General features: G+C 35.9%; 2 protein-coding genes across 2 annotated transcripts in view; both read right to left on the bottom strand.

The window, feature by feature from the left end:
- Positions 1 to 19,731, bottom strand: part of spri (Src homology 2 domain-containing protein sprint) — a 613,225-nt gene extending 593,494 nt beyond the window's left edge. The window contains exon 1 of the mRNA XM_073972426.1: positions 18,707 to 19,731. The gene's annotated coding sequence lies outside the window, so the exon portion shown is untranslated. The remainder of the gene's footprint in view (positions 1 to 18,706) is intronic.
- Positions 6,156 to 8,531, bottom strand: LOC141398245 (uncharacterized). Its single transcript, XM_073975521.1, has one exon. The coding sequence runs from the start codon at positions 8,529 to 8,531 to the stop codon at positions 6,156 to 6,158; it is 2,376 nt and encodes a 791-aa protein (XP_073831622.1).
- Positions 19,732 to 26,012: the final 6,281 nt, after the last annotated feature.

The following is a 26,012-nucleotide window of genomic DNA, read 5'->3' as shown; positions in this document are numbered from 1 at the left end:
CTGAACCGATTTCGATATAATTTGGCTCAATTTAAGTGGCGAAATTTCGTGGCCACTGGGAACCACATATGTAAAATTTCAGCTAGTTTGGGCAAAAAATGTGGCTAAGATCCATAAAATACCTAAAATCGGGAGGTATCGTTATATGGGGACTATACCGAACCGTGGACCTATCTTGACAATTTTTAGTGGAGCAATTTCGCGGCCATTGGGAACCTCAAATGTAAAATTTCAGCTGGTTTGGGCAACAAATGCGGCTAAGATCCTTAAAATTATGGGGGCTATACCAAAACTTGGACCGATATAGCCCATCTTCGAACTTGATCTTCCGACGGCTAAAAAAATGGTATTCCCCAATTTTCAGCGAAATCGGTCAACAAATGCGACCTGTATGTTGCGAACGGACGGACGGACGGACATGCATAAATCGACTCAGAAAGTGATTCTATGTATATCCCTAGAAGGAACTATGGGTCTATCTCGCTTCCTTTTGTATGTTACATACAAATGCACTAACACATAATACCCCTTACCATATAGTGGTGTAGGGTATAAATATCGAGTTACAACCAATTCTGTGGTCAAATGGGACTAATACTGCTTAAAGCTGTACCAAAACGTTGACCTATGTATGTACATAAACAATTTAGTATACATACATATGTTGTAGCCTCTGGAAATAAAATACCAAAATACAGCAATTCGGTGGTCAAATGGGACTAATACCTTCAAAATTCCTTAAAGCGTGGAGGTTTTTCAACATTTAGTTGTCACATACCCTTCTCTTATAATGCAAAGTATGACAATAATTCTGTGAGCACACATTGTTTATTGTCAGTTTATATCGTAACTTAAATATTAAGCTCACAGTATATTGATATCTCAAATTCCACCTTCGATTAACTACATTTCTTACCATCAACTAAGATATGATACAAATACGAAATTATATTTAAGCACATATTATTGTTATAAAGATCATATCAAAATCCACAAAAACAAATATTTGGACAACCTACGGAACTACCTAATAATGAATGTGCTGATCGAATTTTCTCATTTTAAATGAACTTCTATGCCAAGTGAATTGTGTACATTATTGACCTCAATTATTTATGTGAACAGCATTTTTAATGTTAATCATTTAGTATCACTTTAAATGATGTTTATATGTATTGTATATTTTGAGAATAATTTTTGTGTATAAAGTATCTATGTGCCACAAGTGCGGATATGGTGTATTCTACAAATACCGTACGCTCACATCTCTTAAGCAATACAGAAGATATCCACGCACATAAGATTATAGAGAATTATTACGCCTTCACATAATTGAAAATTTTATTCAACTCATGCATGCAAACTTGTTGAGTTTTCATTAAAACCGGTCAATGTCTGTCGAAGAAACGTTCTTCCTCTCACTCTACGCCATGTATCTGTTTTACCCGCATCTTTAAATAGTCTTTAAAGTTGTTTTTGTTATTGTTTTTATTATTACTTATGTTTGGACATTTTTTTCCTATTTTTCAAATTGAATAAAATTGAGACTATCTCGATGAACTTGATGTTCAGAACATAGACAAGTGTACATATTTAGCAACAACATGAGCATCATCAACCATCATTGAACCTTGTATGATGAGTCCAGTGCAAAAGTTGAAAGTGCTTTCACTCTATGAGTTTATGCATGAACACAACATGAGAGAGTTTACATGACTCTAAATACGTTTTTAAATATTTTCAAGTGCATTCATACTTCCATGGCGTAGACTCACCAGAACACATCAATTATTAAAACAATAGCAAAATATTCCAATATTTATTGGATTTATTTGATTGGATTATTTGCAATTATAATTGAAATCCCATGAATTCTTCTAATGAGTTTCACTGTATGCATCTACATATCAGTGACATAGCAGGCCTTTATTTCCAGTCGATTAAGGTAATGTTTAAATAATAAATTATTTTAAGCCTCATATTATATCCATTGATCAAAATTGTATAAAGCTGTAAGCTATTCAATATAAATGGTCTGTTCCAGAACTGCAAGAATATTCTAATTTTTACTATACCATAAAGGTGAAATTGTTATCGTAGTAAATAATTGTAGATTCTTGCTGGTTCTGGAACAGATCAAAACTTAGGAAACTTTTCAATTTTTTCTGATACAATTTTTTTTATAAATATTTCTTAAGTTAGAACATGCAAAAAAGTTATACCTAGCGTTACTTTTCTATGTGTTTGATTTCTTATATTCTTTGAATTTGACTAAGAAGAATATAAAAAAGCAAAATTGAAATGCGTAGGCCCTATATGGCCGCTACAAACACTCTCTGGGTCTAATGAACCCAAATTACCATATACATATATGTTTGCTCACATTTTTATCACAACTGTGTGAACTTATTGTAGAAAATGATGACGACCTATGATTATGACTTCATTATGAAACTCTGTTCAGAGTTTCTTTAATGATACTATTATGATAGTTCATGTGTATGGTTGTGTGTGTTTATGTATGCGAGCACAAATGAATTCTTCTTGCAAATATGCGCAGAGGCAAACAAGTCTTTCTCCGCACAAACAGATTTGCACTGTTGCAAGCAACATCACACAACTGGCCAGTGCATTGGTACTCACTCTTCATTACCCTGTTTAGCGTCAAAGCTCAAAGAGCTCAGAGGTAGTCCAAAAGTTAGTTTTATCGTTACAATATTTGTCTGCCACTGAACGTTATTTGAATAATAAACAATGTTTGCCACTTAATTAAAAATGAAATGAACTTGTTGGACCAAATGTTGTTTCAAATACAACTATTAAAAAAGTATCAGTCGGTTTTGCCGACAGAGATATACCCTCAGCCTGTGTATATTGAAACAATTTTTCCCAAAAAACGCATGTATTTAGGGGGTCTCAAAAATTTTAGGCGTTTGAACCGACAAAAATGTTGATTAGGATTAAAGATCAAAAGTTTTGCGGAGGAGATACTAAAAAGAATGGATCTCCAGGCACTAAATATGGTACCATAGGGGGTTTTGATAACCTTCGGGCTGTTTGCTCAAGAATTATGGACTTGCCCCGTTTACCATCGCAATTGAGGCAACGAATGCAAGTTGCTGCAACAAAAATCAAAGTGATTTCATCGATATCAGGTCTAAAAGTGAACTTATCCGAAATTTTGTGTGGGAGGTACCGGATGGACTAGACAAATATAGTCCATATTTGAACCTGATCTATATCTGGTAGATATATAAGGATGTGTAAAGTATGGACAAATTCGGCCACCGTACGAACAATTTACCGAACATTTTTGAATTTTTGTGGGGAAGGCACCTGAAGGAGTGGGTCGATATGGCTTATCTTCGAACTTAAACTATGTTTGGACAAAATATTACTAATGCCAAATTTTGGACCGAATCGGCAGACCCGTTCGAGAGTTATCTTGCGCACCAACCAACTCACACGGTGTCATAGGGTTTTTTTGCAACTTTCGGGCTATTTTCTCGGGAAGTATGGACTTGCCCCTCATGAAACTTATACCGTCGTATGGGGGGCAGTGAATACAAGTTGCTAAAGCAAAAATCAAAGCGATTCAAGAGATGGCCCTAAACTGAACTTTTCCGAAATTTTGTGTGGGAGGTACCCGAAGGAGTGGACCGCTTGAGTCCTTATTGAAACCTTATCTAAGTCTGGTACACATTTCACGATGGGCAAAGTATGGACCAAATCGGTTAATCCCTTCAAATTTTCCGAACATTTTCGAACTTTTGTGTGGGAGGTACCGGAAGGAGTGGACCGATATAGCCCGTCTTCGAACTTAAACTAAGTTTAGGCAAAATATTGCGAAAGACAAAATTTGAACCGAATCGGTTCATCCGTTCGAGAGTTACTGTGCGCACCAGCCAGCCAGAAATGCTGAGGGTATAAAAACATCCATGTGTTTATTGAAAATATTTTACACAGCTTTCAAAATTGACTTTAGTGAAAATTAAAAAGAGGGTCTCAATTTGTATACTCTGTGGTAAGGGGTATTATGTCTTTGTGAATCTGTATGTAACATATAATAGGAAACGAGATAGACCCATAGTTCCTTTTAGGTATATACATAGAATCACTTTCTGAGTCGATTTACGCATGTCCGTCTGTCCATGTATTTTTGTAAGCAAAGTACAGGTCGCATTTATTGTCCGATTCGCATGAAAATTGGGGAAGATAGTTTTTTTGGCCAAAGGACGAACCCTATTTATTTTGGTAAAAATCGGTTCAGATTTGGATATAGCTCCCATATATATTTTCGACCGATTTGAGGTATTTGATGCACGAATCACGCTATATATGACGAATTTTGATGAAATTTGGACTATGTGACGGAATTTGGTCTACAAATAAATGTGAAAAACCAGTAAGGAAAGGAACAAAGTCGTGCGGGGCCGACTATATAATACCCTACACCACTGTGAATATGTAAAATATATATGGGAGCTAAATCCAAATCAGAACAGATTTTGATATAATTTTTTACATTTATTTGTAGGCCAAATTCCTTCACATAGTCCAAATTTCATCAAAATTGGGCATATATAGCGTGTTTCGTGCATCAAATACCTCAAATCGGTCGAAAATATATATGGGAGCAATATTCAAATCTTAACCGATTTCTATATGATTTGCCACAGTTATTTCTAGACTAACCACCGTCACACATTTTAAATTTCATTGAAATCGGACAAATATAGCGTGTTTCGTGCATCAAATACCTCAAATCTGCCTAAAATATATATGAGAGCTATATCCAAATCTGAACCGATTTCGATATAATTTGGCACACTTATTTCTAGGCCAAATCTCGGCAAACATTCTAAATTTAATTGAAATCGGACATATATAGCGTGTTTCGTGCACCAAATTCCTTAAATCGGGCGAAAATATATATGGGGGCTATACCCAAATCTGAACCGATTTCTATATAATTTGGCACACTTATTTCTAGGCTAAATTCCGTCGCACATTCCAAATTTCAATCGGGCGAAGATATATATTGGGGCTATATCCAATTCTGAACAGATTTTTACCAAAATAAATAGCGTTCGTCCTTTGGCCAAAAAAAAAAACTATCTTCCCCAATTTTCATGCGAATCGGACAATAAATGCGACCTGTACTTTGTTTACAAAAATACATGGACAGACGGACATGCGTAAATCGACTCAGAAAGTGATTCTATGTATATCCCTAAAAGGAACTATGGGTCTATCTCGTTTCCTTTTGCATGTTACAAACTAATGCACAAAGACATAATACCCCTTGCCACAAGGTGGTGCTCTGGATTTAGCTCCCATACATATATATTTTACATATTCACAGAGGTGTAGGGTATTATATAGTCGGCCCCGCCCGACTTTTATCCATTGCTTACTGGTTTTTCATTTCATAGTATTTAAAAAAATCAAAGTGGTTTGTGTTTATCGTCGAAACGATTTGGGCAAAATCCCAACAACAAAATAAAGCGGCATGCTGGGGAGCAAAACTGGAGCCAACAAAGGAGAGGAAAAAAGGCACAAAAGGAACACTTGCAAAAAAGTAAAAAGAATAAAACAATTTTTACCCGAACAATATCGGCGACAAAGAAACACTTTCCTTTTATTATTATTAAAAATTCACAAAATGTTCCGAAATGTTTATTTACATATGTGTATAAAATTCAAAGTTATTTAAAATTATAATTTATTAATTTGCAAAAAGCGATAGCGCCAAATATAAATACGCGCTCGAAACAACGAAATTCAACGATAATTCAATAATTTTAATCAAAAGCGTCTTCGCGCTAGAAGACCGAAATCAACTATAAAAAAAAACTTCAATTATTACAACAAAAAGTGCTACCAGTGACATCTTCAAACGGTGTTGCCATATAAAAAATAGATCCTTCGACACAGGGTTACCAGATCGGTCCCGCCGCCGCTCGTCCGAAATTAACGGCGTTTCACGAACGTGAACATCCCGGCCCCCGTTCAGTCTTTCGGAATCACAAATTCTGAAACGACTCGAACAAAAAGAAAAAAACAAAGAAATTAAAATAAATGATGTGGCTCTTCGCCACGATTACCAATATCAATTTATACATTCAGCAACCAGCAAGATTCCGTATTGGACGTCAATGCAACCTTCTAAGACTGCTATCAACCAATTGGCTTTTGACACAGGATCCATTATTTGACATCATAAGACTCGTCTTGTCTTCATTTGTAGAAGTCCTCTTTCTGTAAACGGCTGGCATACTGGTAGGTTCCATTTCATATACGCCTCTGGACAAATGTGCTTCACCTTTGGCAATATCATTGGACGAACTAGGTCCACTTTTGGTTTTCTCCTTGGACGAACTAGGCCCATTTTGAGAAACAACTTTCGAATAATTATTCCATTTAGCTTTGGACCAACGAGATCCATTATCTACAATGACTTTGGACGAACGAGGTCCTTGCCTAGAATATGAATCGGACGAACGAGGTCCTTTCATTGATTGGGATACGGACGAACTAGGTCCCATTCCCATCAAATGCGGCATTTTATCAACTGACCGAATATCTAAACCATGTTTCTCTTTACAACGATTAATTTGTGGACTGTATTTTGCACCTCGAAAAAGTTCACTATCTACTAAAGTGCAACAAGAGACCAGAGAATTTGACTCTAAAATTGGTCCTGTAAGCACCCAACCAAAAATAGTTTCCTGGGCCACCAGAGACCCCGAGATACTTCGCTGTACACCATCCAACAAAATCTGTGGGTAAATATCACCTCCAATCAAAATATCCACCTGACTACTTCTTCCAAATTTGGGATCAGCCAGCGGTGCAATTCCCAACGAAAAGGAATCAGGAAACGTTATTGAATAACTGGGCAAATTTTCTGTTAAACGGGGCAGAACATGGGCGGAGACGCCAACTTCGAAATCGCCATTATGAGGGGATTTCAAAACAAATTTGCATTTTTTTACTGAAGACCACGCTGAAGCACCATTTAGTCCCGAAACATTAGCATTGACCTCTTTGGCGGACAAATTAAGACGACGCTGTAATTTTTCCGTAATAAATGTGGCCTGTGAGCCAGAATCAATTAATGCTCTTGCAGTACAAGTAACTCCATTAACAACAATGGTAACAATAGCTGTGCCTAATAAAGTTTGACTCCTGGTGTCAGCAAAACAATTTTGTATATTACCCTCGCTAGTCGAATTGTGTCGAGCTTGTTGACTAGTGCTAGTACTACAATCTTTTTCAGCATTGGAATCTATATTCGACTGGCGTGACTCCCTATGCAACAAAGTGTGGTGTTTTCCACGACATATGGAACAACTGGAGCTACTACGACACTCCTTTAGTAAATGGCTACTACCAAAACACATTATGCAAAGATTGTTCTTTTTAACGACAAAGAACCTATGCTTCGTGTCCATCTTCAAAAATGATGTGCAATATTTCAAACTATGTTCTTCTGAACAGACGACGCTCGACTTTTTATTAACCTTTAGCGAGTATTTGATTCCTTGATTAGAAGAATACAACTTTTGAGTTTCGAATGTCTCAGGCATTCTAACATCAAATGAATTTGCAAGATCGAAAACAGTTTCCAGCGATTGAAACCGAGCAGTCAAAAATGTATCTAAGTCTGACCATTTCGAAATTTCCGTCTTATTACTGACTGTTTGCTCCCACAACGACAAAGTAGTAATTGGAAGTTTGGTGGAGCACAAGAACACAAATATAGGGTCCCAACTTTCGACATCAATTTGGTGCAACTTAAGAGATGTGATACAATTATTAACATCTCTTTGAAGCCTTTTGATTTCACCGGCAGATTCATTCTTAACAGCAGCAAGATTGAAAAGAATTTTCAACTGGCTGTTAACCAAAATTCGCTTGTTTTCAAATCTGTCTTTGAGGTTGGTCCAAGCATTTTCAAACCCGTCATTAGTAAGTGGAGATCTTTTGACAATTTCTAAGGCTTCACCCTGCGTACTTTGTCGCAAATAGAATAACTTTTCGACAGGCGTGATAGACTTACAGTCGATGTACACCGCGGTGAACATGTCCCTAAAGGACGGCCAAGAGAGATAGTCACCATAGAATATCTCCGTAGTACAAGCCGGCAAACGCAAACGGTGATCTGGTATTCTGCTTTCAAATGAACCTGGTGCCTGGTTAGTATTAGGCATTGTCGAGGTCAGAACAGATTGGTTCAAAAATGTATGAGACAACTCGCCCATTTGAGCTGCGCAAACAATGTAAGCTTCCCTACATTGCTTAAAAAGTGATGATGCCTCTATTTCCTCAATAGTCCCATCACACCCAACACAAAACTGCTCATAAGCAGCTCTAACTTTACTCCACAGCCCCTTAAACTCTTCCTGTCGAAGTTCTACAGTGAACATTGTATGTTCACTAGAGGGAATGGCAAAATACTCCTTTTCAAAATCTAAGAAAAGAGCGGCAAGCTTTTTGAATTTCAAGTATATCTTTGACTGCGACATTTTTTCAACTTTTTCAACCAATTTCAAACAAATTTACGACAAACTGTCTTTGCCAAACAAAAATATAATTGTTCAAAACCCGTTAAATCCACCGAAAATTCGATCAGTAAACAAGCAGAACTATGTTATTATTAAGTGCAGTGAATCGCCTTGTTATTACAAGTCTACTTTTTCACTTAGACGGCACCTATCGACAGTAATGAACAACAACAAACAGCCAGCCCAGACAAATTCGAGAAAAAAAAACAAAAAACTTGCGATTTCAATTAAATGCAAAAATATAATTGGGATCACTGTCACAAATTATTTTTATTTTGCGTTTTTCCTCAATTTTGCTTGTTCACTTTTTAAAAATATTTTAACTTAATAAAATAATAAAAATGATTTGCAAAAATAATAATAAATAATAAAATAATAATAAAAAATGAAAAAAACAAAACACACAATCAACTAACAAGAAGGAGACCAACGAGTTGTCAACTGTTAGTTGTTAGTGTTTATATGTGAACAGTAAACACCCAACAGCAAAACCGCAATAAATAAATAAAAACGCTGAAGACACGATTTTCTCTAATGTAGATTTAAACTTATAATTGCGACAAGCAAATAAATAAAAAAAGGAGAAATTGCAATGCAAAAAGTCCACAATGTTACAATTCGTGGTAGAAAATTGACACAACTTCTTATTACAAGTCTCCCCTATGACTTTTCAACACATGAAGAGCACAAATTTCGGCAAACAAAAATATCCAAAAACACCTGTAATTTTGATATGCAAACTCAAAATATTTTAATTGCGTTGAAGAAATATTATTTTTCTTTTGCTTTTTTTTAAATTTGTCAATTGTACACTTCACCGAGTTAAGAATTTTTCACCGATAGTATTAATTAAAATTGTTCGTCTGTCCACTGCAACAACAGCAACAAGAAATCAATATTTTAGTGGAATAATTTTCGAAACAAGCACTGTATCTTCATCACAGTATAGTACAGCAAATAATATTATAATTTTTAAATCCACCACTAATAATTATAGCACTAAAATAAAAGAATTTTATTTAAATTAGTTATTATTCGTCACTTGTACGACCAACGAAAGGAAAAAATCAAAACAAAACTAAAAGAGCGAGAAAAAGAAGAAGCACAACAGTGATAGTTGTTAGTGCTTTTCTCTCACAACGACGATCAGTTGAGCCGCGTTGCCAACCACGTATCGGAAGTATTAGGTGGTCGGCCAACAATACAATATTATTGCAAATGTATTAAATATTAATTTTAATAAAATTTCAATAAAACAAATGAAATTTATATTAAAATTAGTGCAAATAAATACCTTTTTCCAATATAAGGCAAATTTACTCCTCTTGCTCCGTATCCGGCTCGAAGGACAATGTTTATCGTCGAAACGATTTGGGCAAAATCCCAACAACAAAATAAAGCGGCAGGCTGGGGAGCAAAACTGGAGCCAACAAAGAAAGGAGAGGAAAAAAGGCACAAAAGGAACACTTGCAAAAAAGTAAAAAGAATAAAACAATTTTTACCCGAACAATATCGGCGACAAAGAAACACTTTCCTTTTATTATTATTAAAAATTCACAAAATGTTCCGAAATGTTTATTTACATATGTGTATAAAATTCAAAGTTATTTAAAATTATAATTTATTAATTTGCAAAAAGCGATAGCGCCAAATATAAATACGCGCTCGAAACAACGAAATTCAACGATAATTCAATAATTTTAATCAAAAGCGTCTTCGCGCTAGAAGACCGAAATCAACTATAAAAAAAAACTTCAATTATTACAACAAAAAGTGCTACCAGTGACATCTTCAAACGGTGTTGCCATATAAAAAATAGATCCTTCGACACAGGGTTACCAGATCGGTCCCGCCGCCGCTCGTCCGAAATTAACGGCGTTTCACGAACGTGAACAGTTTGTGCGGAACATTTTTATACCCTACATCACTATGTGGGGAGGGTATTATAAGTAGGTTTTGGCCAAAATGTTTGTAACGCAACGAAATAATGGTCATAGATCATCATATATACCACAATGAATGTCTCGATGAGCTAAGTCGATCTGGCTATGTGTGTCCGTCCGTCTGTCCGTCCGTCCCTCTAAACTTTGTAATCACGCTACAGGTCGCAATTTTAATCCGATCATCACCAAATTTTGGGTGTTGATGAAGGTCCCGGAGGGGAAGAAGCATACTGATTTTGCTGAAGGTTGGATAATATTCAGGTGTCGGAATGGGCAAAAAAACTTATTTGAAGAAAAAGTCAACATTTTATTTCATAGCGAATATCTCTATATGGGGTATATCAAAAGCAAAACCTGCTAATGAAAGAAAATATCACCTTTACAACGATGTAACGTAGGTTGTCGTAGGTGGTCAAACAACGAAGATATCGCAATAGCCGCTAATAGAACCCAACTTTTAATTCTTGCGATTTTAATAATAATGACGAATATCACAGCTATTGTTGACCGGGCATGACTTTTCCCATACAAAAGTTGACCGGGCATGACTTTCCCAGTACAAAAGTTCACCGGGCATGACTTTCCCAGTACAAAAGTTCACCGGGCATGACTTTCCCAGTACAAAAGTTCACCGGGCATGACTTTCCCAATACAAAAGTTGACCGGGCATGACTTTCCCAATACAAAAGTTCACCGGGCATGACTTTCCCAATACAAAAGTTCACCGGGCATGACCTTCCCAATACAAAAGTTCACCGGGCATGACTTTTCCCATACAAAAGTTGACCGGGCATGACTTTTCCCATACAAAAGTTGACCGGGCATGACTTTCCCAATACAAAAGTTCACCGGGCATGACTTTCCCAATACAAAAGTTCACCGGGCATGACTTTCCCAATACAAAAGTAAGTTCACCGGGCATGACTTTCCCAATACAAAAGTTCACCGGGCATGACTTTCCCATACAAAAGTTCACCGGGCATGACTTTCCCAATACAAAATTCACCGGGCATGACTTTTCCAATACAAAAGTTCACCGGGCATGACTTTCCCAATACAAAAGTTCACCGGGCATGACTTTCCCAATACAAAAGTTCACCGGGCATGACTTTCCCAATACAAAAGTTCACCGGGCATGACTTTCCCAATACAAAAGTTCACCGGGCATGACTTTCCCAATACAAAAGTTCACCGGGCATGACTTTCCCAATACAAAAGTTCACCGGGCATGACTTTCCCAATACAAAATTCACCGGGCATGACTTTCCTAATACAAAAGTTCACCGGAGATGACTTTTCCCATACAAAATTTCACCGGGCATGACTTTCCCAATACAAAAGTTCACCGGGCATGACTTTCCCAATACAAAAGTTCACCGGGCATGACTTTCCCAATACAAAAGTTCACCGGGCATGACTTTTCCAATACAAAAGTTCTCCGGACATGACTTTTCCAATACAAAAGTTCACCGGGCATGGCTTTCCCAACACAAAAGTTCACCGGGCATGACTTTCCCAATTCAAAAGTTGACCGGGCATGACTTTCCCAATACAAAATTCACCGGGCATGACTTTCCTAATACAAAAGTTGACCGGAGATGACTTTCCCAATACAAAAGTTCACCGGGCATGACTTTCCTAATACAAAAGTTCACCGGGCATGGCTTTCCCAACACAAAAGTTCACCGGGCATGACTTTCCCAATACAAAAGTTCACCGGGCATGACTTTCCCAATACAAAAGTTCACCGGGCATGACTTTCCCAATACAAAAGTTCACCGGGCATGACTTTCCCAATACAAAAGTTCACCGGGCATGACTTTCCCAATACAAAAGTTCACCGGGCATGACTTTCCCAATACAAAAGTTCACCGGGCATGACTTTTCCAATACAAAAGTTCACCGGGCATGACTTTCCCAATACAAAAGTTCACCGGGCATGACTTTCCCAATACAAAAGTTCACCGGGCATGACTTTCCCAATACAAAAGTTCACCGGAGATGACTTTTCCCATACAAAAGTTCACCGGGCATGACTTTCCCAGTACAAAAGTTCACCGGGCATGACTTTCCCAGTACAAAAGTTCACGGGGCATGACTTTCCCAATACAAAAGTTCACCGGGCATGACTTTCCCAATACAAAAGTTCACCGGGCATGACTTTCCCAATACAAAAGTTCACCGGGCATGACTTTCCCAATACAAAAGTTCACCGGGCATGGCTTTCCCAACACAGAAGTTCACCGGGCATGACATTCCCAATACAAAAGTTCACCGGGCATGACTTTCCCAATACAAAAGTTCACCGGGCATGACTTTCCCAATACAAAAGTTCACCGGGCATGACTTTCCCAATACAAAAGTTCACCGGGCATGACTTTTCCAATACAAAAGTTCACCGGGCATGACTTCCCCAATACAAAAGTTCACCGGGCATGACTTTTCCCATACAAAAGTTCCCCGGGCATGACTTTCCCAATACAAAAGTTCAACGGGCATGACTTTCCCATACAAAAGTTTACCGGGCATGACTTTCCCAATACAAAAGTTCACCGGAGATGACTTTTCCAATACAAAAGTTCACCGGGCATGACTTTCCCAATACAAAAGTTCACTGGGCATGACTTTTCCCATACAAAAGTTCACCGGGCATGACTTTCCCAGTACAAAAGTTCACCGGGCATGACTTTCCCAGTACAAAAGTTCACCGGGCATGACTTTCCCAGTACAAAAGTTCACCGGGCATGACTTTCCCAATACAAAATTCACCGGGCATGACTTTCCTAATACAAAAGTTCACCGGAGATGACTTTCCCAATACAAAAGTTCACCGGGCATGACTTTCCCAATACAAAAGTTCACCGGGCATGACTTATTTCAAAGCGAATATCTCTCTTCTGTAAGAGGTACATCGAAAGCAAAACCTGTCAAGAAACGTAGAAAATATCACCTTTACAACGATGTGAAGTAGGCTGTCATAGGTCGTCAAACAACAGAGATATCGCAATAGTAAAATGTATTTTCCCATATTTTGTGCAATCACACTACAGGTCGGAATTTTGATCGGATCCTCACGAAATTTTGGAGGTTAATAGGGGTCTCAGAGAAAAAAAGCCTATTGATGGTTGGCGTACATCCCACTTTTCCATTTTTTTATTTGAGTTGTACTGACGATGCACTTAAATGCGTTTCAATAAAATTGACCTGTACTAATGAAGACATTCAGAGCAAAAGCGCTAAGCAATCCCAATTTTAATATTTTGAATTTTACCAGGGTATCACATAGTCGGCCCCGACCCGACTATAGCCTTGCGCACTTGTTCTATAATAAAATGGAATGAATGTTATTTTATACATTAGTAGGCAAAAGTTCATTCATTCTCACTACATGAAATCATTTTTAGAAAAAATGTCAAAAAGTCATAACCCTTATATACATAGAATGACTTTCTGAGTCGATTTATGCATGTCCGTCCGTTCGCCACGTACAAGTTGCATTTATTGTGCGAAAAATTGGGGAATATCATTTTTTAGCCTTAGGAAGAACGCTATTGCTTTTGGTGAAAATCGGTTGAGATTTGTATATAGCTCCCATATACATATATATTTTCGGCCGATTTCACGTATTTTCTGCACCAAACACGCTATAAATGTCCGATTTTGAAATTTGGAATGTGTGACTGAATCCGGTATAGAAACAAGTGTGCCAAATTATATCGAAATCGGTTCAGATTTGGATATAGCTCCCATATATATTATCGGCCGATTTCACGTATTTGCTGCACCAAACACGCTGTATATGTTTGATTTTGATGAAATATGAAATGTGTGACTGAATTCGGTCTAAAAATAAATGTGCCAAATTACATCGAAATCGGTTCAGATCTGGATATAGTTCCCATATATAGTTTCGCCCGATTTCTCGTATTTGCTTTACCAAACCCCTATATCTGTCCAATTTTGATGAAATTTGGAATGTGTGACGGAATTCGGTCTAGTAATATGTGTACCATATTATATAGAAATCAGTTCGAATTTATATATATCTCCTATATATATTTTACATATTCACAGTGGTGTAGGGTATCATATAGTCGGCCCCGCCCGACTATGATCGTTTCCTTACTGGTTTTATTTATAATTGAAGGCCGTTATACGGGAAAATATAACAGGCTCCAATCTGGGTAACGTTGTCCTGCGAGAAGTTGTAAAAATATTTAAAGCAGGAATGTGCAGAGAAGAGATTCACTAAGTTATATGAAAATATTGCTAAAATTGAGTTTTGTACTTTAAAAAAACTAAAAAAAATACTGTTGTTATCTAATTTTTTTATTGGTAGATGGATTAGGAAAAAGTGCCCACTTTAATCTCTAATCTTTAAACCCATAATGGTTACACTAAAAATCCAAAAGGAAATTTCCGTCTTATATCGTGTTTCGGAGGTATAGCGTGTTGAATGTTGTGATTGACGTTATATCTCTATTTGGTGTTATTTTAGCTTCGTTTGGAGATTACATGCCTATAGTTTTTACAGAACCTTCCGTCCTTCAAATTCAAATCCTTCCATGCCCGTTTGCTCCTTTTTTAATGTACGTAAAAGTACCACAACATGAGATTTTGTAACATCCATATATTCCAAATACGCTTCTCAAAGACGACTAACAGTTAAAAGAAAGACAATGACACGTATTTTTATGTCTCGATACAAAATCGGCTTGTTTTTTGTTCAAATTATTTATGGTGAGAGACTAAAAGGCACACTGCAACCTAGTTCAAATTTAATTCAGCCATACTTTATTCTTTTAACAGAAATTATTTAAGTTAGAATACCATCCTGCTTATGTAACGAGGTCGTTACTCCGTCCTTGTTCAGAAAAAGATTTATGTTTTCCGTTATATTCGCTATTAGTTATGTAGACACTGAAATTTTAGCATAAAAAGTTCTCGCTATGCCGAACACGCTAATAACAAATTTTCTTCAATGCCGAATAATAATACGCACGGTGCGCCTTAACTAAATTTAAATAAAAGGTGCTTACACCTGGAAGGTTTATGCGGTTTCTGAAACTACAATGTTCATAGATGAGAAAAAGCACCTCTCATTTAAATTCAGTTAAGGCCCACCGTGACGCTTATCTAAATTTTTGAACCGGATATTTCACAATTTTAATTTAAAAAAAATTAATTTCAGGCCAAATTTTATTTGGGGAGTTATGTCCTCTACACGATGAACGGTGGATGTACCAAACGACAAAAATAAAAAATCATGTCATCTTTGAAAGAAATGAAAGACGCAAATCATATTCCCAATTTTTCAAATCTCTAACCTGCTATTCTCATTATTCGCGGTTCGTAATGGTTATATTATAAGCGAATTTCTGGAAGAATGAACTATTGACTTAAGTTGAGAGATTTAGTAAATTTCCTAAGCTTCTAATTGACAAGGGTTACTAAATGTTTTAGATAAAATATTGATAGAAGTTAACATATTTAATATAGATCAAGGCACATTTATATGAGGTAGATGCATGAATTACAACAACTAACAAATTTACAAAAACAACATTGTTATTATTGAAAATAAAATGCAATACAAAATATTGAATAATAGGGTCGTTCTAAAAATTTTCTCAGGAAAAACGTTAATATATTTTGAAAATCCTCTAAAATAGGACAAATTTGAATCAAAATGTAAAATATAAAGCATTCAGAATGGCCTACGACAATTTTTTACACGTTTAGGATGAAAAGAAGTATTTTATGGTAGCAAATTTCGATGTTTCAAATTTCATGAGTAGACCTTATTCATTTTGAAAACCAAATTTACAAAAAAGTAAAAATACAGCTGGCGGTCACTTCTACCTTCTATAAATGTGCCTTGATGTAGATGTATGTATTTTCTTAAAGTTTTAAGGTTTATTAGTACCAAATTAAAGCCAAGGGTCTGTGGATTTTACAACTGTTTAAAATTTTTCGGACATCTGCGGTTTGGGCAGTATGACCAAAAGTTTGACTCGGTCCAATTTTTTATTTTTTGAATATTTTTAAGTAGTTTTATTAATCTTTCTTTTATGTATGTTCAATAAAATATGTTTTGTACTATTAACGATTTATTTTTCATGGTAACTTAGAGCAGACGTTGAAACTCGTGATAGAAAACGTTTAAATATTTTATTTTATTGGGACACCCTAATGGACCACGCCAAAACGCGGAGACTTTCCCCGCAATGTGAACCAAAAATACATTTTAACAGGTGATTCTGCAGAAAAAGTGAACTTTGTATTCGATTTGAATATTTGGTTAACATTTGTAAAATAACTTAAATCGAGATATAAATCATATCGAGATATAAATCATGGACCAATACCAACAATTTTTATCGCTGGGAGACTTAATATACTACAAGAAAACCTGGTACCGAATTACAGCAAATCCGGTTGAACAATGTGTTGGTAACAGTAAGTACATCAATTCAGGGTTATTCGTTATATGGGCAACCTCAGAAAACCTGTGCGATGGCCAAATAAGAATGACGAAAGGTAAGTTTCCCTGGGTATCCGGCATTAGCTCAAGATTTAAAACTTTACGTTGAACAGATTCAAAGTCGGCTACCGAATTTATGTATTTTACTCTCAGATTTTACTACAGCCAAAAGCGCAAAAAATTATCCTGTTTTAGTAAAATTGTTATTAAAACGGTCACAACGTCGAGTGAGCTTTATGATCGGCTTTATGTGCTGACCGCGAAATTCACTGCACTGCATGTATTTATTATTTTGAGTTCTCAATAGGTACAAAAACTATGGCGATCTTTTATAAAGCCCTACAAATTCATTTTGAGCCCAAATCAAAAGGACTGAACATAAATTTTTTTGTTTATAAAGGAAATATTCCCAGGGTAGCCGACCTTAGCCCTTGAACACATACAAAGTCCGCTACGCATATGGAACCCTCTTTACCATATAATTATATATCTATAAATTCAATATTTTTTAAAAGCACCATCGGCGGAAATTTAAAGTTGTTTCCCTTACAACTAATGACAACTAAACCCAGAAAAATACTCATTACAACATCCCTTACTACTAATTATTTTAGCAGGGGCATGTCCGCGTGGTATTTGATTGACCCTTGTTAAAACAATGGGTTAGTAAGAGGGTTTTTAATGAATGTTTGCTTGGCTCCCTGCAAAGTCTGACCTGGCCATAGAATTAATTCGGAAATTTTGTCGTAGAAAATCTCCTTACAAGACATTATTTATTATACCCTCCACCGTAGTTAGAGGTTTTTTTCACATTCTCCCGCTGAATTGGCTAAAATGTGGTACTTAATCTTCCTTGTGGCTACGAAACTTTCCAAAAAAAATTGTCAGTATGGGTTTACGTCTTGATATAGCCCGCACAGAACGGTACCTCCCGATGTTTTTATTTTTTTAAGGATTAGCCACATTATCTCACCGAAATGGCTGAAATTTGGTATTTAGTCTTCTTTGGAGTTACAAAACTATCCCCCACAAATTTGTCGGTATGGGTTCACGTTTTCATGTAGACCTCATAGAACCGGATCTTCCAAGTTTTGGTATTTTGAAGGATTTAGTCATATTATCTCACCGAAATGGCTGAAATTTGATATTTAGTCTTCTTTTCGGCTACAAAACCTTGCCACAGAAATTTGTGAGTCCACACTTTGGCACAGCCCTCATAGAACGGTACCTCTCGATTTTCGGTATTTTCGAAATGGCCGAAATTTGGTGTTTAGTCCTCTTGGTGCTGCAATATTTTTGATATAGCCAAAATGTAGAAAAATCCAAATACGCAAAACTTAAATAAATGAAAATCACAAAAATTTTTTGTTATCGCATTAAGTTAATTGATGAAATTACAATTTTGTATATGTGTAACGGTAGTAGATTGTCAGCAACTATCTGCTGACGGTAATTTTTAATGACTTTTTTTTTTTGTAAAACAACTCAATGCTACATAGTTTATGTAATTTCTTTACTTAAAATTTTCAAAAATACAATATGTCGGCAAAGTGAAGTTCTGGACCATCAGTGACACTGTTTTCAAATCAAAATAATTCCTTCTCCCACAAACAAAAACCAAAGATCTTAAATGCCTAAACTGACCCAACGTTGTCCGATTCCACTGCAATTTGTTTTACTATACTCCAAGAACTGTAATAAATACCAACCTTCTTATTAATCCAATCGTTATCCACTAAAATGCTGATTTAGCTTTATGGTGATCTGCATCAGATTTTATACCGTCTAGCCTTCAAAAAACAAGAACAAATTCGTTTGTACTGCATGCAATGAACGGAACACAACACACCGGAATTCTTAAATTGTATGATGCACTTGTTAACTCAATTAAATCTGATTATTGTTGCATTAACATACATATGTATAAATGACGAAGATGATAATGATGATGATTCTTTCTTGCTACTTTAACAACACCCACACATACCACCGACCGGGCGACCGTGCTATTGTAAATTATGCTTGCACTATATTGTGCGTCTGGATGAAACTGATCGGATAACACTACACGAAGGCATTTGTGTGACCAACAACAATTCAAGATCACAGCACAAAGATCGACATTGACAACACGATAACTTCACGCTTAATGAATAAACTTGCACATTAGTAGGTATAAAAAATATTTATTTTGCAGGGCTTTTGCGGCAAGTTGAATTCTTACTTGCATCTTTTCTCAGATTTCACAGAAACTTAGAAGTTTTGGAACATATTATACACATTCGTTAAAAACGCACACATGCTCATAAAGACGCTATTTATTCTACCTTTATTCTTAATTTTCCAGTGTTGTTCTTAATTTCCACGCATAGCACTGGATACACAATGACAGCGTAGACGACGACAAATTAAGCACACAATTACTTAATATCCGTTAGATATTCGTCGACTCGTTTAGATTTTTCTAAGTCACATTTATGCAAAAAAACATCAACAATACACACACCCACTATCCAAATCAACAACTAGCAGATATTCGCAACCAGTTGTATCTTTCAAAATCATATCTACTACACGATACACAACTAACAGGCTGGTACTTTGATCGACATCGCTTGAGGCAGCAGATCTGCGTCATGCAACACACAATGAACACGCATACGCAAACGATAAACCCGTATACAGCGTAATCACACCGCAAAAGTTGTTTACACACTGAACAAGAACGCCAACTGGAGAATGCCGATTGTTGTTGGAATTTTCAGATTTTCTTTTAATGCATTCATCATTCGACTTGGAGTACTTTGAAAAAAAAAAAACTTGTCCAACTCTCTGTATGGGTGAACGGCAGAGTATTGACTCTCTGTTTATTATATGGTGAATGAAAGAAAATGTATCTGAAGAATAATAAAAGAGCAACAAAAGAGAAGCCATGCAAAATATGTAGACATGAATCTGACTGGCTAAGGAAGAACAAAACGACAAGCATTGAAGAGAATGTAAGAAGATACTGAAGATATTTTACGTTTAATTATGATGGTTTAAGAGAGAGATCACCTAAGAGAATATCTTAATAAACAAAAAAACATTTGGTAGATAAAACATACGAATGACCACTTAAACGGTGGTACCGTTACACTGTGTAACATTTTTAAGGTGATCTTGTGCAAACAATTCGAACTGAGGATTTTTTGAAAGTACAGACCCAAACGGCAAGAAACCTTAGTTGGGTTTTGTTGTGTCAGATCCATAGATGGGCTTTCTCGCACGCCAGCGTTGCTGTGGTTTGTTTCTCTTTTTCGTTGTTACAACATAAATAAACATTTACGGGTTGTTTTGTTAGTCAGATTGTTTGGTCAGATCCAGCTCGGATTTTATGGCCCCATCTAAACATGGTTAAATATTGGGTTTTTAAAGAAATTCGGGGCTATATCTCTGAAACCAGTGGGAATCTTCTTCTGAACTCTGAAGCAAATTTGTAGATAAGGACAAGAATAAAATATTTGGAGAAACAATGAACTCGAAAAACTACATTTATTGCCTCAAATTTCAAAATATATGCTAAAATTCCAAAATTTTTATATATTTCGCACCGTATCTCCAAAATCGTTAATTTTTTCAAAATATTTTCTTTTGGAAAAATATTCTGGAATGTAATACACAACTCTTTAGAACATGTCATTGCTGTAAAATGCCTCTATCACGTTGTTTGTAGTATATTTTTCAAAGACCATTTAATAAATAAGTCAATAATGTGGTGAACTCCGAAATGCGAGAGAAAACTGTTGGTGTGAACTGTATTTGAAATACGTGTTGTAAAAGATGTGATGCAAAATACAGCTGAAACATCATGAAGTAAGCATTTTAGAGGTTCAGAATGTTTTAAAGAATTTCAGCAATTATGTAAAATTTTCTATATTTTATAGATTCTGATGCCCTAGATGGAGTTTTTCTTATGTGGTTTTTTCAAAAGATAAGTTATACTAGTTTAGGGCTACAATATTGCTAAAGACAGCAAGGCCAAATTCCAATTCATTTCTGAGGAAAAGGCCTGATAAATGCAAAAAAGTGTAGATTTAGCCCGGTTTAGATGAGTCCATAATATCCGAACTGGATCTGACAGGACAAAACTCTACTAGGGATTTTGTAGTCTAAATATGTACTTTCAAAAAATGCATACTAGAAGTTGTTTGCATTTTCAGTGTTGCATAGTGTTATATGAGGTCATACAAAAACGTGGCTCTATGTCCGCAATTTTTGGTGGAGAATTTTTTACCCAGTTTGAAACCTTAATGCCAAATGACACCTAAATATATAAAATCGGGCGTTACCTTTTTATGGGGGCTATTTAAAAACGTGGACCCTCAAAACAAAATTATTGCCAATTTAGTCGGAAAATGTAGATCAAAACTTAAAAACACCAGAAATCGGCCAGTATCGGTGTATGCATAGACTAATGAACATACAGACGACGGATTACTCAATTTTTCCGCGGTCAAGTCACTCAAACCTGAAAACTCAAGAAAGTTCGAAGACGATTTTTGGGGAAAATTAAAATATTTGCTTGGATATCCCCATGTAGTCTTTTGCCAGAATAAAATATTTCTTAAATTGTAATTTTTTTTTTTTTGCATTTCATATTGAGTTTCTTATTTAACGCACTCAGTTCGAACATACTCTGTGAGAGCATTACGGCGTCTGTATGTTTATTAGTCTATGGTATATGCTATACCATAACGTGGACCCATGTTTACAATTTTTAATGAAGATGTTTCTTTATCACTGAGATAACCTAAATGCCAAACTACAGCCAATTTAGAGAGAACAAGTAAGAAAAGCGTTAAGTTCGGCCGGGCCGAACTTTTTATACCCTCCACCACAAATTTCAGCCATTTCGGTGGATTAATGTGGCCACAACCTTCAAAATACCGAAATTCGGAAGGTACCGTTCTATGGGGGCTATATGATGGCGTGGACCTATACCTACAAATTTCTGGGGGAAAGTTTTATACGCCTAAAGAAGACTAAATACCAAATTTCAGCCATATCGGTGTGATAATGAGGCTAAAACGTTCAAAATATCGAAAATCGGGAGATTTTGTATTATGGGGGCTATATCGACACGTGGACCTATATAAACATTTTATGGTAGAAATGTTTCTTAGCCTCTGGAAACACAAAATACAAAGTTACAACCGATTCTTTGGTCAAATGGGTCTAATACATTCAAAATCTATTAAAATGACGCGTACTTTATAAGGGGTCTTATATGGGGGCTATACCAAAACGTGGACCTATATAACCCAACTTTGGTAGGAATGTTTTCTGGCCTCTGAAGACACAAAATACCAAATTACAACCAATTCTGTGGTCAAATGGGTCTAATACATTCAAAATATATTGAAATGACGCGTACTTAATATGGGGCCTTATATGGGGGCTATACCAAAACGTGGACCTATATAACCCAACTTTGGTAGGAATATTTTTTGGCCTCTGGAGACACAAAGTACCAAATTACAACCAATTCGGTGGTAAAATGGGCCAAATATCTTAAAAATTCCTTAAAACGACGACGCGTCACGCGTCATTTTGTATGGGGGCTATACGAAAGCGTGGACCTACATAGCCCGCTTTCAATACCAAAAGTCCTACGTAAATATAATGTATTTTCCCAAAATTTCATCAACCTACGTCAATCCGTTTGGACGCTAGAGTGATTTCCACAGACGGACAGACGGACAGACGGACAGACGGACGGACATGGCTATATCGATGTAGAATTGCACGCTGATCAAGAATATATATACTTTGTGGGGTCTACAATGATTATTTCGAGTAGTTACAAACGTAGTGACAAACTTAATATACCCCCATCCTATGGTGGAGGGTATAAAAATTAGATAATAACATCCAAATACTTCAAAACGGGTGGTAGTGTTATATGGGGGCTATATCGAAGCATGTCCAAAATATTTTCTGACCGCTAGGAATTGAATCATTTTTATTGACTGACTAAATATTTTTAATGAATACATTAAAGTTAGGAAAATGGACAATTTCATATTTCAATGCGTACTAGATACACAAATGCGCAACACAATTGAATTATAATTCCAATAAAGTACAGTTACATAGGGGCTAATCCAAAAGAGGGAACTATGTATGTTCAAAATCTTTAATAGATACGTTTTCTAAATTATAGATAAGTTTTTCTACCAAATTATGGCTAATTCGTTCATAAATTGCACTTAAGAACGACAAAATACCTGAAATCGGACTGTACCGGTATTGGGGGCTATTTCAAAATATGGACCTTGCTAGATACGTTTTTTAACCACTAGGAACCCAAAATACCAAGTTATAGCTAATTCGGTCAGAAAATGTAGCTAAAAGCTACCTGAAATCGTGCGGTTATATCAAAACGATATAGCCCACCTTGGAACATGACCTGCTGACAAACAAAAAAGACATCTTTCCAAAATTTTAGCGTCCTATGGACATGCATAGATCGACCAGAATCGACTCTGCTTCACATATGGGAAATGTTGCCAATTCTTTCATATTCCATTTCCAAAAAATTTAAATTTTTCTTTTAATTTTTCTAGAGTCACTCCAAAATCATGTATGTTAGGACCTACATACACTAGCGATCATCTGAATAGGTTTGATTTTTTTTTCTTTTTATATGTCAAGGTATCTTCTGATGTGTTCGTATTACAGATCCATACTATTTAGTTTTTGAGAGTCCTATACTATGCCAACATTCCCAAGAAAAAACTTGATGGTGTTGCCATATTTTCGGAAAATATCCCAATTATAGTAAAAAATGTACAAAAAAGTGTAAATTTTTTGCGATCATCAGAATAGGTTTGAATCAAATAAAATTGAAAAATTGTACTACCCAAGCAAATATTGCGCCGTTTTTTGGTGTAGTTTAGTAAAATGGAACATTCTGATAAATCCTACAACAAATTTGACCCGCTTTATTTGGAACGTTGGTTGAATTCTCAACATGGAAAAGTTACCAAGAACTTTCAGATAAAATCAAGAAATATTCAAACAAAAACGTTTTATAAACTTGCTTTAAATGACTTTTTGATTTCGTTAGATCTCTTCTGAGCTTCGAAAATTGTCTGAAAGCAAATACCAAGTGTAGCCATATTATTAGTATCGATAAATTAGAAAGGTCATTGAAAATAGTTGGTATTTTAGTTCAAGCTTCATTTTTTAACTCTCCTTGCAGTACAAATTTAAGTATTATCATGCTCACAAATCCACCATAGTTAACCACATGTATCATAAATGTTCGAAAATTGGTCTGGAAGAATGTTTCATCGACGACAATAAAGCAGAAAATTGTAATTCAAATTTAACTCATCGCCGACTTTTATAGTGCTGTATAACCTCAGTAGTCCATTCTTTTGTACTTATTCGTGTTTGTTTTATGACTTGTGAACAGAAAACAAATTTTTGACTTTTTGACTATATATGTATTACAGCACTATAAAGGTCGGTGATATCATGCCCCTTTGACTTAAATTTGAATTCAGATGATCGCTTGTGTATATGTCGTATCATTTCACCTTACTATATCCGTAGACCTCCCCCGGATTTTAACATACAATATCAAAAACCCATGGCTTATACCATGGGCGTAGCCAGCTATGGGTAGGGAGGGGCAGCTGCCCCCCCCCCCCCTAGATCCTTAAAAAGTTTCAAAAAATTATATTGTTATACAAAAGTTGAAAAAAAAAATTGCAGATGTTCTGATGTACTATTTTTTATTTTATAACTGCCAGGGACGTACGCAGGGGGGGGGGCACGGGGGGCCCCCCCCCCCCCCAAATGGTTTGGTCGAACAAAATTTATTAAGCAACTGTAACCAATTATTAAATTTTTTTTTTGTCATAAACATTTTTTATGTTAGGAGATTTCAAATGAAAACTTATATATCTATCTTATATATATGAAGTTTCTGTACAGAAAATGTACATCAAGTCAAGTTATGTAAGATTTTTTTTTCAAATTTTTTGTTTGTATACTCCTCTTGGGAGAAACTTCCAATGAAATCTGAATAACGTTTTCATGCCACATCATTCCACTATTAAATACGAATTCCGTATTGAATATGCTCCATATTTGTTATGTCTTATTCAAGCTATGTTGAGGTCTCGAGGCTTTACACTCATCCTGAATCCAAAATAATTCAGTATTGTGGGAATGGAAGTGCATGAAAAATGTCTATTGTACAAAATGTATGAAGCGTTCTTCCTGGACTATATATTGAAAGCCAATTAGAAATTTGTTTCGCTGCCTTCACCAACATTTTTTTTACTTGTTGCTAAACAAGAGGAGAAAATTATGAAGAAAAATGAATTTGTGTTCGTCAAAACCTGCTAAAATCTGCTAAATGTAGCATACTCACTTGCATTTTTCCCTATAATTGCACATATCGCTCATTTATATTTTAAAAAATCAAGTTTCAAGAAAAACGCGTTTTAAGTTGCGGAATGAAATTTGACTTCCCAACTTAAAAAGGTTAATACACAAAAAATAAAATAACTATTGGGATCATCTTTTGTACAGATTTTGCAGATATTCGTGCTAAATTTATGTGCAAGATCAAGCATGATTCGAATTGTTTTAGTTCTTTATAACCTCAAAAAACCTTTTTGTTGATTTATGCCAAACTCCTAGAAAACAAGCTGTAACTCGTTGATTTTTAGAGATATCAACATGAAAATTTGACACAAGATAAAATAAATGTCGTAGAAAAAATAGAAATTGCTAACTCAAAAAACCCGTTTTTTTTTTTATGCCACTTTTTGAGTAAATGAGCGATATGTTTGGACGGACAGACCGTCCGTCTGTATCTCAGTTGTCTGGAAGGCTGGAGCGCATGATAACTTTCGAACGGATCAACCGATTTGGTCAAAGTTTTGGATCTCGTAAAGAAAAAAAATTTCGCTAAAATGGTAGTAGTCGATTCGATCTGAACTTTGCACATCGCAG

This window comes from Musca autumnalis, unplaced genomic scaffold, assembly GCF_047663935.1.
Source record: "Musca autumnalis isolate F117 unplaced genomic scaffold, ASM4766393v1 scaffold_3, whole genome shotgun sequence".
In the NCBI taxonomy this organism is placed as follows: Eukaryota; Metazoa; Arthropoda; class Insecta; order Diptera; family Muscidae; genus Musca; species Musca autumnalis.
The sequence above is the reverse complement of the archived record's forward strand: the minus strand, read 5'-3'. Positions and strand labels throughout refer to the sequence as shown.

What these genes read in the sequence shown, in the direction of transcription:
- LOC141398245 (XM_073975521.1), bottom strand. Translation starts at nt 8,531, where the DNA reads ATGTCGCAGTCAAAGATATACTTGAAATTCAAAAAGCTTGCCGCTCTT.